General features: G+C 42.2%; 2 protein-coding genes across 2 annotated transcripts in view; one reads left to right on the top strand and one right to left on the bottom strand.

Annotated features, from left to right (window-relative positions):
• MYCFIDRAFT_83405 (uncharacterized protein) overlaps nt 1–1,431 on the top strand; it is a gene marked incomplete at both ends in the record, with an annotated part of 2,420 nt that extends 989 nt beyond the window's left edge. The window contains one exon of the mRNA XM_007924691.1: nt 494–1,431. Coding sequence (XP_007922882.1) covers nt 494–1,431 — 938 coding nt within the window. The remainder of the gene's footprint in view (nt 1–493) is intronic.
• Nucleotides 1,432–1,506: 75 nt separating this feature from the next.
• MYCFIDRAFT_171258 (uncharacterized protein) lies at nt 1,507–11,966 on the bottom strand (the record flags this gene model as incomplete). The annotated part of the gene is made up of 7 exons (XM_007924786.1): nt 1,507–1,698; nt 1,729–1,746; nt 1,776–1,934; nt 1,961–2,559; nt 2,583–2,595; nt 2,624–2,745; nt 11,960–11,966. 7 exons carry the CDS (start codon nt 11,964–11,966, stop codon nt 1,507–1,509), a joined length of 1,110 nt encoding a protein of 369 aa, XP_007922977.1.
• Nucleotides 11,967–13,399: the final 1,433 nt, after the last annotated feature.

Genomic DNA, 13,399 nt, shown 5'->3' with positions numbered 1-13,399 from the left:
CGGACCGCAGAGGGCGAAATGGCAAGCTCAAATGTGCTCTCGTTGAGCCTGCCAGACGGCAAATGCAACAGCCAGGTGAGTGTTTGTAACTCCGCGAGCGTTGCAAGGCTCTGGTGCTGCATAAATAGGCTGTGTCAATTCAAAGCGTGTGCTAACAATCTTCAGGAGCTCGACAGTTCTAGCGATGCTGATACTGAGCTCAACTTTGCCAATGGGCGATCTTCTTCAAAGCATTCCGTCAACCGGACCGTGTTCCCCAAGACGAGACCCAGCAGACAGAACAGTGGCCTTATCGATGCTCGACCCCAGCCTCTGACGCATACAGGCGCGGCTACACACTCGCTCACAGCTTCGTTGTCTTCCGATAGAGCGCGCAACCGCTCCACGACCTCACTGGCCACCCGCGCTAGGCAGCCGACTTCCCTAGCCACGTCATCGCCCCGGCCTGATGGAAGGAATTCGCCTCTTTCATCTCTTTCGACCTCTCGTACAGTGCAACATGAGCAAATTGGTGAGCCTCACTTCGCGATAGCCACGAGTATGACACCCTGTCCAACACTCCTGCCTCGTGCGTTGGAAGCCCTGGAGACAGCTGCGGTTTCCGCGTTCGGGATCACCTACGACTCTGTTACTGAGAATGCCGCTCGATGCATCGCTGAGGCGGCTCTTCAGTTGAGCGACTTGCACGGGAACATGCGTCGACCATCCCGAACAAACACGTTGCGAGGAAGCATGACATGCAACACTGCCTTGCCAAGTCCCACGGAAGGCGCGACTGTCGTGGTTCTAGCAGGCAATCACGACATTGGCGCTCGTGCTCTTGCCGCGGCTCGTCAGCTGCTTGGCCGCGGCGTGAACATCATCGCCGTGGAGTCGTTATTCGAGACAGCAGACTCTCAAGACCCGCAGATGAAAACTCAATCGGCCATCCTCAGGCGAATGACTCGCCGTGATGGTAGTGTTTCGAAGCTTAAACGTGGTCGATGGAGCAAAAGCTATCGACATATCAAGAACCTCACTGGGCCGCCGGCAGTTATCATCGATGCACTTCTAGCAGGAGCGACATACGAGAGCCTGCTGGCACCAAACGCCGAGTTCAGCGCGAATGCTCAAAGGGAGACTCGCGAGATGATCGACTGGGCGAATCGTTCCAGAGCGCCTGTGCTCTCAATCGGATGTCCATCAGGTCTTTCCGGCGTCGATGGCATCAGCACCATTGTCGAAGGCGAGCCTCTCTCCATTCGACCTGATAGAATCCTTGCGCTCGGAGCCCCGTACCAGGGTCTCTTGAAAGCGGTCGAAAACGGAGAGCTTGACAAAGTCAATATCTCTGTCGCTGACATTGGTATTAATATCGCTCTTAAATCCGATGAGGCTGTGGCTTTTGGGACTAGCTGGGTCCCTGATCTTCAGTATCAGCCTGTGGTATGAGGAGTCGCTGGCATAACGGCCGAGCTTAGAGAAGGGAGTGAGTGCTTTGGAGATACTGTACGAGGCATTTTGGATTCAGAGATACCCATACGCGTAGAAAAAGTTAGTTACACAGAATCCATTGAATTGAATTTTGGACATATCGCGAGGATCAGTAGCTTCGCACAATGAACAGTCAGAGAGCAGCTTCCATGTTTCTCTTGTTATGAAGTCACAACGCTGGTTCAATTCTGCTTCGGTAAAGGACAGATTTCCAACGAACGAGCACTATGCCTCAGTGCCCTCCGGTAGAAAGACATCCTCTGAAAAGGATTCCTATGCCGAAGATGCGATATCCATGTTACGGTATCATCACCGCAGAGTACGAAAGTGTCTTCGCAAAGGGCAGCTTCTTGCTGCATCCAGATTCGACGATGCCAAGATCTCGAAAATAAAGCAGATAATGCCTGGACCAGACTCCAAGCACTTGAGTTTTCTGTCAAGCTGTCGAAAAAACATGTCTTCTCGTTGAACAAGTAGTCCGTTTCACCACTGAATTGCCAGAGTGCGGGTTCTCGTACATACTTCTTGGCATCAAGCTGGGAAATATACGGAGCGCCATTGCGAGATGGCGTTCAGCGCTTTCCAGGCCAAGCCAAATGAGCACTGACTTGGCACCACGATAGATGAGATGCATTATCTTCACCTGTTCTTCCTTCTCTTTCGTGTCCTGCTGGTTGATACAGACACACTCCATCCACAACATGCGGCCTTGCTCAGGTGTCCGGAGGCGTAGAACTAGTAGCAGATCATATGCGTTTTTCCCGATCGCCAAAGGTGCATTATCACACATCATCGCCGTCGGCTGGCCCTCCCATCTATACGACGTTGCTTCGTAAGGTGTCGTGCCCAGTTGGTGGGGCTCTAGCTGGATTCGAACAGGTTCATCGTGGTCGCCAGGAAGAAGACAGAGCAGGCGGATGGTCGTGCCACTGGATAGCGGTCGGTAAATCGTCATAATGCTGGTCAGTCTGGGCGGGGTGGGAATCACCCCATTGATGGGATCCATATACGGCAGAAAATAATCAGCATCCTCATTTTCTGAACCTACTAGTACATCTATACCCACTCCATCTTCCATCCAATCAACTCGCAAACCTCGACAGTGAAACAGTCCTCATTGGTCTAGTGGGTATGTTGGTCCGACATTGACACCGAGTTTGACGGTTCTAACTATCTGATAGCTATGATTTCCGCTTGTCATCCTCTGGATACCAAGCGCGGGAGACCTGGGTTCGATTCCCAGATGGGGAGGAAGATATATCCTTAGAATATCTATTTTTGTGACGTCATGCCAAGAATGACGTTATAAAAGTGAAAGTGAAAGTAAATTTTTTATTCACTTGTAGCCTATTCACTTATGCTTAATTCACGTGCAAGACTATTCACTATTAAGCCCTACACTTGTGTATTTACCTGCTACTTTATTTACAAGTTAATCTATTTACTATTTCTACTATTTACTCGCGATATGTCCTCTATATTACCTTAAAGAGCTATTACTACGCTTCGCGAAATTCCTTGCTCTATCTAACGCTAACTATTACTAGACTATCCTCGTAGTATAATTGCGTTTTCTATTTTAACCTAGACTATACTATAGCTCTCTTATCCTAGCTATACAATATTAATATTCTAGGTATTACTACTTCTATTAGGCTCCCGCTCCGTACGGTACTCTTACTTTCTTGCCTCTAAAAACGGTATTAAGAAGTTCGGACAAGGTCGAGAATATAGTAAAGTTACTATTGCCTATAATCGGTCTGTTATATTAACGGATAACCTAGACTCTATAGCTCGTTGTTAGCGTATATTACGATGCTTTATCCTCGTATATACCTACTAATCTATCGTCGCAGACCTATAGTCGACTTCGAGCTCTTCGCGGTTAACCTCTAGCTCCTTTAGCTAAGCGTCGAGGTATAAGAAGATATAGTTTATCTGCCCGACCGTATCTAGTAGACCGAAATAGGTGTTATACTAGTAGTTAAGATTATCTGCTAGCGCGGGATCTGCTTTAATATAGCGCCTAAACTCTTTAAGGCCGGCAACCGTATTCTCGATCTATATATATATAGAGTCTATCTGCTTTAGATGCCCTTCTAAGTCGTTAATAGACTAACTAATGCTCCTTATATCGCCTACTAAGGACCGCTTTTAAGCGAATTGCTACCTTTCTATAGTCGCTAGTTTCTTAGAGGCCTCTATAGGGTCGTCGTATAGCGGGCTTTACTTACGCTTATTTAGCGAAGTAGCTATAGTTATAGCGGTAGTCGTGTTGCCCTTAGCCTCTATAGTATTACTATAGTCGTAAAGGAAGCAAGTAAGTAGCTCTCTATAGATAAAGAAATCGTAACGTTCTAGTTAGTAGATAGGAGACTATATAGCTTCGTAAGCTAGATAATACTCCTTATCGATATAAGACACCGCCGTATGTCTTATAGTTCTAATTTTGCTAGTAGGAGGACATCTGCTCTATTATATACGATAAAGGTACGCTAGCGCGTTATCCGAGAGTCTAGAGGCGTAAAGCGAACGTATTAAAATAATAGGTCTAAGGAGCTAGGAGGGCGAAAGTTAGCTATATATAGAAATCGTTAGTTAAGTAGTATATTATCGGGGGTAGCTTCGGACAGAAGTAAGACCTTTAGTAGGCCTTAGAGCTTAGAAACTCTAAGAAGTAGCATATCTACCGTTTTGTAACTAAGTACTTCGTCGAAGATAAACAAAGGCTTATAGTATAGATATTATTACGAGAAGAGGAAGATCGCTAACTAGCAACAATTAGAAGGAAGGCTAGACGTAACACTCTATACTACGACGTAATAAGAAATGCGTTATTAGTAAGCGAGGACTTCGTTACAGGACAATTATAAACCTAAAAACTAGAGGAATATTAGAAAGGCTGTTTTCTCGTAGTGCTTTTATAACTATATAGTAATTCTATTCTTTAGAACACCCGCTAAAAGTATATATATATCCCTCCGAAGCGGTTACGCTAAGAATTAACAGGAATTGTACTAAAACTCTAAGAAGTAGATAACGTATAAGTCCCCTAACAAATGAAATATACAATTTATATGCTCTAGCCGCCGCTCTTATACGAGCTGCGTAGCGACTAGTAACTAGTATCGGTGCTAGTATAGCCTATATTATATAAGACTTCCTAGACAGCTTTATTAAGGACTTAAGGGTTAAGCACCGTACGTACCGACTAAGAATACTACGAGACTTAAGCGGGCGGAGCCGGGGGTTAAGCTTAGCTACGAGTTAGTATCGGATAAGTAGAGGTTATATATTATTATCCGAGCGGGGGCATTCTATAGGAAGGTATTAGAGACGGCGCTTAAGGGCTTACGGAGGACGCCGAAGATAGGCTATAGCCTGTCGCGTACTAGTATTACTACTAGTATAGAATAGAGGCTAGCGCTAGTAGCTACTTAGACGAGAATATATAGAAGTAGCTAGCTATAGGTAGTAGTCGCATCGGAGCTTTCTCCTTTAGAGGCTTCTAAGACGAGGGTAGCGGAGTACTCGGGGTAGATTTAGTCTAGCCCTAGGCGACTAAGCTTTATATAACGGCAGCGATCGTAGCTTTATTAATCGTCGAAGCTAGGGCAGCGGGAGCGGTAGAAGTAGGAGCTATAGCTAGCCTAGTATTAGTACGATAGTTGTATCTATACTACTAGATCGACGAAAGCTACGGGCGAGATAGAGCTATAGTCCGTAGTAGTATTCCTATAGGGCTAAGACCTATCGATACGAAAGTGTTTCCTAGAGTCTCTATAATAGAGTTATCTTCGGACTTAGAGCGCTAAGGGGTGTTAGTAAAACTATTCTATATTAAGATTATAGAAGTATATACTTAAATTTAAGGACCGAATCTCCTTAAGGTAATTCGAGAATATATCTACTAACTATTGCTTACTTAGATTCTCCCTATAAGCAACGTCGTATTAACTAAGTATTTGCCGTAATATTAGTTTCGTCTATTAGGACGGATGCTAGTCGTCGTATATATAGTCTTTATTATTGCCTCTATCTTGCTTACGGACTTCAGCCCTATACTTCTCTAGTAGGGCGATTAAAGAGCTCTTAGTTAATCTTACACTATACGGGATGCTTAAGGCATTTAGATAGCTTAAAGCTTTTTCCTTATTTAGGTATTAGTAATAATCGAAGCCGAACTTAAGGTAGTCTATTATAGAGGTAAGGCTAAGGTCGATATAGTAGCAGTAGATCGTTATAAATTCTCTTATAAGATCGCTATAGAGTACGAGGAGGGTAACGGAAGGCTCGGGGAGGTTTCTTTAGCGCGGTATAATAACAAACGTCCGAGACGAGTATTAAATTTCTATAGTCGAAGGTTAGATAAGTGCAGTATAAGATTCCTATATTAAATGCGCAAAGTTAAGAGCATATATACGCAAGCTAATAACCGAGAACGGTTACTTTCGAGACATGTTTCTATTAGAAACGCGACAGCTATACGCGATATTAAACCTAGTACCGCATCTATATAGTAAGATATTTGTAGGTAGCTTATGTCTAGACCTAGACGACTTCGCGGCTTAGCCTATATAGCCTATTAACATCGTTAAAAGCTCTAGATTAGGAGTTAATAGAGCTAGTGTAAGCTCTTAACGGCGGTAGCACTAAGATATCTAAAGTCTGTCTGTCCGAGACATGTCGACTATCTTTACTACCTTAGAGACTATACTACTAATTAGTCCGCTATCGCAGCCTAGGCCCTACTATCTAATATAGGGGTTATATCGAGCCGAAGTCTACTACCGTAGCAGTCTTTATCCTAAGTCTTAATTAGTCTATCTTGCTATACGCTTTTAACTCTATAAGAAGTAAAAGCAGTACTTACCTTATCTACGCTAAGATAGCGTACTACTATACTAGAGTCTAATAAGATCTTATCCGAAGAAGAAGAGTAGTAATATATACTAGCCCTTCGAGCTTCGGAGGTCCGATAGCTACCGGCCTTGCGATAATACTATAGATTTTGTCTAGTACGACGACTACCTCGTTACTAGTATAACTACTTCCTATAACGTAATAGCACTTCGCGCCTCCGCAAATTATTAATTACTACAATTATTACTAGTATCCGGCTCTACCGATATTATACGATACTACCGCCTAGATAGGCTATAACTTCCGGTTCTATACTAAACATATTACGGAGCTAAATAATAAGGTAGACTAGATCGAGGGCGAGGAAGAAGACTAGCTCTAACTAGTAACGTTAGGTATATAAGGAAGTCTTAGTATATAAGACAATAATACTATACGGGTTAGGCGAGTATACGAGGAAGGGCGCGCGTCTCTAGAGTAGGAGCTAGAGGACCTTCGCTAGGCGCTTCTCGCTCGGACTAGCTTAGAGTAGCGTATCGCTAGCCTCGAGACTACGATAAACGCAATAAGCAAGGATATTAAGGTATCGTATCGAAGGATCGAAGCAGCCGTATAAACTTTAACCGAGGCTACTAAAGCAAGCTTTAGTTATATCTTAGACTATCTCTAGCGCAATATTACGCTCTAGGAACGAATTTAAGTAGAGCTTCGACGGGTTCGGGATACCGTTTACGGATCGTAATAAGATCGGTACGAGTATAATAAACCTTCCGACCGTACCTAGAACAAGTAGCAACTCTCGTAGCAAGGTATTCTTACCTTACTAGTAAAAGAATCGGAGATAGCGCGAAAGGAGAGTAGTAACGAGCCGAGATCTATAGAGTTACCTTCCTCGTCTCCTACTCCTTTATATATAGAAGCCGATAGTAACAAAAGCCGAGGCGTAGCGCTAGGTTACTATACGTAGGAAGTAGTCGAGCTAGTTATAATAGCTTCTCGGCGTCCGACGACGCTAGCGGCTATCGTGTAATACGAGGATATCGATCTAAAGTAGGGATACGCTATACTATTACGTCTATATACTAATCTCGAGGATACTAGCCCTAATAGCAACGACTAAGATCGTCCTTAACTAGCAGACTAACCCTTAAAGACTAACTCGAAGAAGACTATAAATAGAGTTAAGCTCGAAAAGAGTACTAGCTCTTCCTTCGAAGCAAAGGATAGCGGTTCGGTAGAAGGAATATTATAAGCTAGTAAAGAGTAGGATACAACTAATATTACGAGTACGAGCGGGTCTACGGCTATAAGCTCGAGCTTAGGCGCGGCTACGGCGTTTATAGAAGAGGAAAAGGCGGAAGTCTAGGACAGTCTAGACATTACTTCGATAGGCTAAGCTATTTCAACCGAAAGGGAAGAAGGTCTAGTAAAGTAGACTACTAAAGAGGGTCCGGGTCTTTCGATAGTAGTAAAGCGCTATTAGATTCCGAAGGATAAGCTTAAGAATTGTAATTTGTAAGGAGGATTCTATAGCTAGGAGGACCTATACGGCATACCGGGATAGCAGTCTTATACCGGGTCTATAGCTTATAAAGTTCTACGTTGTTCTCTAAGTAACATTCTAGTAAACACCTCTTTACGGAGTATATTGCCGTACGCTCTAATGTCCTTAATTCCGACTTAATTATCGTTCTTGTTCGCCTTATTCTCCTTACTTCGCTCTCTTAGGCTTATAGGGCAACTGTCGAGCTACTTATTAATCTCTTACTCTTCTATAGCGGAAAATCGTCTACTTCGGTATAGATATAGGCGTACGCGGTACTCTTTAGCTTCTCGAAAGATTCTCTTCTCCTCCTTATAGGCCTTAGAGTTAAAGGTATCCTAGGTAATAGACTCGAGTCGTAAATGTCGGTTACGGAGTTCCTACGTAGTAGCTAAGACAGATATATAGTACTTAGGCATCGCTACTACCTCGCTAGCTCGATGCAATTTAGGAATAACCTGCTACGCTAAAGTAAAACAGTCTTCCTTAGAAAGGAGCGCAATAAAGGCCGGAAGAGTCGCTAGGCTAATATAAGTGTTAATTAAAGCAGTATCGCCGAGGGTAGGCTAAAAGTATTCGCAAATAAAGACAACTTTCGTAGCCTAGTCTTCGCATCGCGGTTCTTACTAGACCTCTTAAATCTAGCGTAATATACTGTCTTTGTCTATACCGATAATGTATTAGTAAAGTTATTGTTTACTAGCAGCAACCTTCTAGAACGACTAGGCTTAGCGTGCTTCTAACCTTAAAGCTAGCCTTAGCGTTAATAACTAATGCACTAATGTACCCGATCTACCCTTATACGCTTTAGCAATAGCCGAACCTCTAAAGAAGCGCGCTAAAACTCGAGGAAATACGGTACTTCTTCGAGAGCTTAGTTAAGGACTAGACTTCTTCTACTAAACCGTAATACTATAGGGTACTAAGTATAATATTTACGATTGCAATATCGACGCGACTTTTAGAAAACTACCGAGCAATGAAATTGCTATTATAAGCCTTAATAAGCTCGTACGTCGTTACGGACGAGGCTAGTTTATATACCTCCTATCTCGAGGTATATAGCGGGCTCCTAGACAAGAACCGATAATTCCTACTAGACGGGTACCCGGCGCTCCTAGGTATATACGCGTAAGACGTTAGGCGCTAGGGAGGACTAATATAACTAGTACTAATTATCCTACTATACTATATATAAACTTCGTATATAATGCTAATACCTAAGCAGCTTTTAACGCCGAGTCTTAGCGCGGCCGCTATTTAAAGTACAATACCTTAATTAACCCTCCTACGCATCTAATACCTCTATACGCTATCTAATTCAACGACTCGGCATTGTCGCAACTCTATGTAACTACTAAACTATCTCTAGTCCTAATTATAAATACTTCGTATTTCTTCCTTATAACTACCTTAGATCTCGAGCGTATTATAGGACGTTAGAGCTCGGAAAAAGCGCAGAGGCCGACTAGTACTAACCCCGACCTACGCCTCGATACGATGCTATATTTATATAACGAAGACAAGTTAGTTACTAGTACCTGCCCTAAATTCAAACAACTCTAAACTTTCTGCTACGATAATATCGAATATATCTACTACGCTATCGTTCGATCCTATAATAGAGTCCTTAGCGTTATACCTACGACTATAAACGCCGGTATACTCTATAAACTCTTGCCTAGAGGCAGTTCGCCTAATAGCGGACTTTTATTAAGTATGCCGCTAGTCTCGCAGCTACTACGCCGATCTCTAGGCCGAAGAAAAACTCCTCGAAACACCCTCGAAGCTATAGTTAAGGAAGATACCGTTAAGAACCTTTTCTTTAAAGATAATAATACGGAACAGCTCTTTACTTAGTAAGGGCTGCGATCGCTTAACGTATATAGGCGGGTATAGGTATTATAGGCAAGTCTAGCATTAGTCGAATTAGGAATACTAGCTTACCCTCCGGTCCTATACAGAAACGTATATCCCTCGTAATCTCGATACTAGCTTAATAAAGTCTGCGGTACTAGCCTTTCTTTCCGGAGTAATCTTGTAACTAGATACCTTTCCGAGAGCTATCGGTAAGCTTAATACAACCTTTATTGCGGTTAATACTAATAAAGACGTGTTGCTTATCGACTATAGAGTCCTTAGGAAGCTAGATTGCGGCGGCCCTCGACGATCCGAATACTATATAGCGCTTATATATAAAGGCTAAACGCTTTAGTAGTACTACGACCGGCTAGCGACGGCGAGATCCTTTAGGCTTTCCGATTTAGTATAGACGTCTATCTTAAAGGAGGAATCTATTCGATCGGGCTCGCAAGGCCTCGTCTACTAAGCACGTTATTAGTATAACTATAGCGAAAGCGTCTTTCTATTGTAATTTGTTTGCAGCTATTTTGATTCGGGCTATTCTACTAATCTTATACTGTATATATAGTATTCTATAATCTATACTCGTAGTATAGCACTACTATCTAAAAAGCTGTCTATATAAGACAATATCTTAAACGTTAACTCGAGCACCTACCGACCTTTAAGTTAGATACTACTCTGTATTATATTAGACTACTACTAGTTTTCTACGTTAAACTACGTACCTTCTGCTTTAAACTCGTTTCCTAGAATATATTGCAAGACAAGTTGTAATATTTCGCTATCGCCGTTCGATATAGCGTTATTGTAATAAACTATCTATATTCCGTAGATAGCTTGCCTTCTATACTGTAATAGGCTAGCTACTGCTCTTGCTACCTAGTAAGACTACCGAAGCAGAAATGCTCTAGCGTCTGCTGTAATCGTCCTCGATATATCTGCTCTCGGAAATAGTCTTCGAATATCGATTAAAAGATGTATATCGGTAGTAAAACTACCGCGCGTAGAGTTCTAGATAAGACAACTTTTCGGATCTAGTATATCTACTAGGACTCGTACCGCTTCCTCGACTAAGATATATAGTCTTCTATATACTACGGCGAGTATAGGCAAAATAGCTAGAAGCTTTTATCCCTTTTATATACGTAGCGTAGCTTTGTTCCTTACTCTTCTATTACCTCGAGCTACTATTAAGATTATTATACCCCTTCGAATAATTGCTCGGTAGATAGGTACGAGTAGAATCTAGTAAAGGAAGTTAAAGTGTACCCGGGCGCTTCTAATATTATATTTTACTACTACCTACCTACTATAGCTCTCGCGACGGATCTCCGCGAAGTTGCTAGTAGAGGTCTATATAGGTCTATTATAGTTATACCCGATCTCTAGACCGATATACTCGACTTATATACCCTATACGGCTTGTCTCTATGTCTTCGAGAGTAGTTTATAAAGGCACGGAGGAAGTAGTATCAGTACTACCAACCACGAACGCCTACTACTAGCGGCCGAAGCTGTGTAAGAGTTTTACTCTACCTAATAGACCTATAAGAGGTCGGGCAAAAGAGAAAGTAGCGGACAAGCTAAAAGCTAAAAGAAGATAAGCAAAACTAAATCGATACGTAAAAGGCAAGATAAAAGCGTAGTCTAGCCTTCTTTACTCTAAAAAAAAGCGCCGCTATAAAAGGAGAAGGAAACGCTACAAAAGAAGAAGAAAACGCTATATATACTAGAGAAAACGCTACCTCTCTTATATACGACGAAGTAGAATACGGCACTCGTATATAGCAATATTATGTAGCTATACAATCTTTATAACAATTAAAAACCCTATTACAAAATAACAATAAGATAACCGCGAAGCTCTTAGCTAGTAGCTAGTGTTTCGTAGAAGGGAGTATTAGCTAAGCCTATAAGCCTAGGTACGCCTAAGTTTATTGTTTAGGTCTAAAGCTATACCGAAGTATATATACTAAGGGCGAAGTTAGGAGGGCTTATACGAGGAAAGCTACGGTATAAGGTAGAAGCATAGTAGGAAGTTTGTATCGGGAGGGATTTATAGATAGTAGGAAGCCTAGTAGCATTTAGACTCTATAGCTCCTCTAAGCGAAGGCGTTTGTAGTAGAGTTTGTTAGTATAGGCTTAATTATAGAAGTATATAGAAGGCGTTTCTAGTAGAGTTTGTATATATAGGCTTAGTTATAGAAGTATAACTAGACATTGCTGCAGTCTGCTAAGGCTTATTTTCTAGGACCGGAGGGATCTACTATAGTAATCTAGAGCACTATAGCGGTCTTCTAGGTAGTAGGAGATAGGTCTCGGCAGCTTAGAACGGCAAGGCTAAGGTCGTAGGCGGACTAATTACCCGCTTAAGGCCTCTACTTAGCCGAGAGTTAAATTAAAATTAGTGTATAAAGCTTTATAGAGTTTAGGAAAGGACTATATAGTAAGCCTTACTTACGCTCTTAAAAATCGAAAATGTCTTACAGGGGACTAAATTAGATTAAGCTACTCTAACTAAAGCTACTTCGCCTAGCGTCTGCTACGCTTCTTTGTAGGTATAAGCTTAACAGGCGTAAACCGTGCCCGTAGCGTAACTAAACGCTAGCTAATAAGCTCGGTACGATCTTAAAGCGCCTCGATTAGATCCTTAAACGAGAGGCTGCCGATATCTAAAGCAGTCTTAGTCGTACCTTCTCCTATTAAGCCCTATATCTTCTCTAAACAGATCTGTAAGCACTAAGCAATAGCCGATGCCTAGCCTTATAGTCCTAGATCCCTCGATCTCTATATAATCGGTTCGATAGAATTAATACTTATAGCCGCTCTATATAAGACGCGGTTAATATCCTCGTAGTATATATTAATACGAGATTGTAGGCTTCGTAGAGAGCCGGTCTAGTCCTTCGGCTTATTAGATGCAGGTCGTAGACGCTTAGAAGGGAGTAATTCGGCCGCGCTAATAGTAGAGGCTTTGCGCTTTCCGCTTAGACTAGCTTTGCTACCTCCCTTCCTTAAGCCTAAGTTATTCCGTTCGTTATCGGGCGACCTCTCTAGCTATACTAGATTGCTTTCTAGTCTATACTGCTTCTAGGGTACGGGTAGAAAAGGAATATGCTATACTAGCGAAGGTATAAGATTAGGCTCGCGAAAGTGTAGTAGTAGAGAGATCTTCTCTTCTTAGGTAAGTAGACCTAATAAAGGTAAATAGCCTAGAGTATATTCGTTAGCTTTGTTAGCTATCGCGTCGGTAATATTCGCAGCTATAGTAGTATTAGTATCCTCGTCGTCGTCGTCGTTAAAGAAGTTTTTCTATTTAGCCTTTAGTCGAGCCCTTCGCTCTCTAGCTTTAGTAATATAGCGATCTTCTACCGAAGGCTCTAATATCTTAGTAGTAGAAGAGCTCGAGACGAATCTACTATACCGAGGGAACTTAATGTTCGAAGAACCTAGCTAGTCTTTATAAGGAGACTATTATGCTATATTTAGAAGTACTAAAGGACTTAAACGCTCGTAGGTCTCTTTTCCCTCTTTTAAAGATATAACGTTCGACGACGGTATTAGTCTATCTTCTATAAGACTATCGTTATCGTCTACTATACTTGCTTAACTAGATACCTTGTCTACCTCTTCCTTAGAAATCGCCGACGTAGA

The sequence above is a fragment of the Pseudocercospora fijiensis genome (assembly GCF_000340215.1).
Source record: "Pseudocercospora fijiensis CIRAD86 unplaced genomic scaffold MYCFIscaffold_2, whole genome shotgun sequence".
Taxonomy (NCBI): Eukaryota; Fungi; Ascomycota; class Dothideomycetes; order Mycosphaerellales; family Mycosphaerellaceae; genus Pseudocercospora; species Pseudocercospora fijiensis.
The sequence above is the reverse complement of the archived record's forward strand: the minus strand, read 5'-3'. Positions and strand labels throughout refer to the sequence as shown.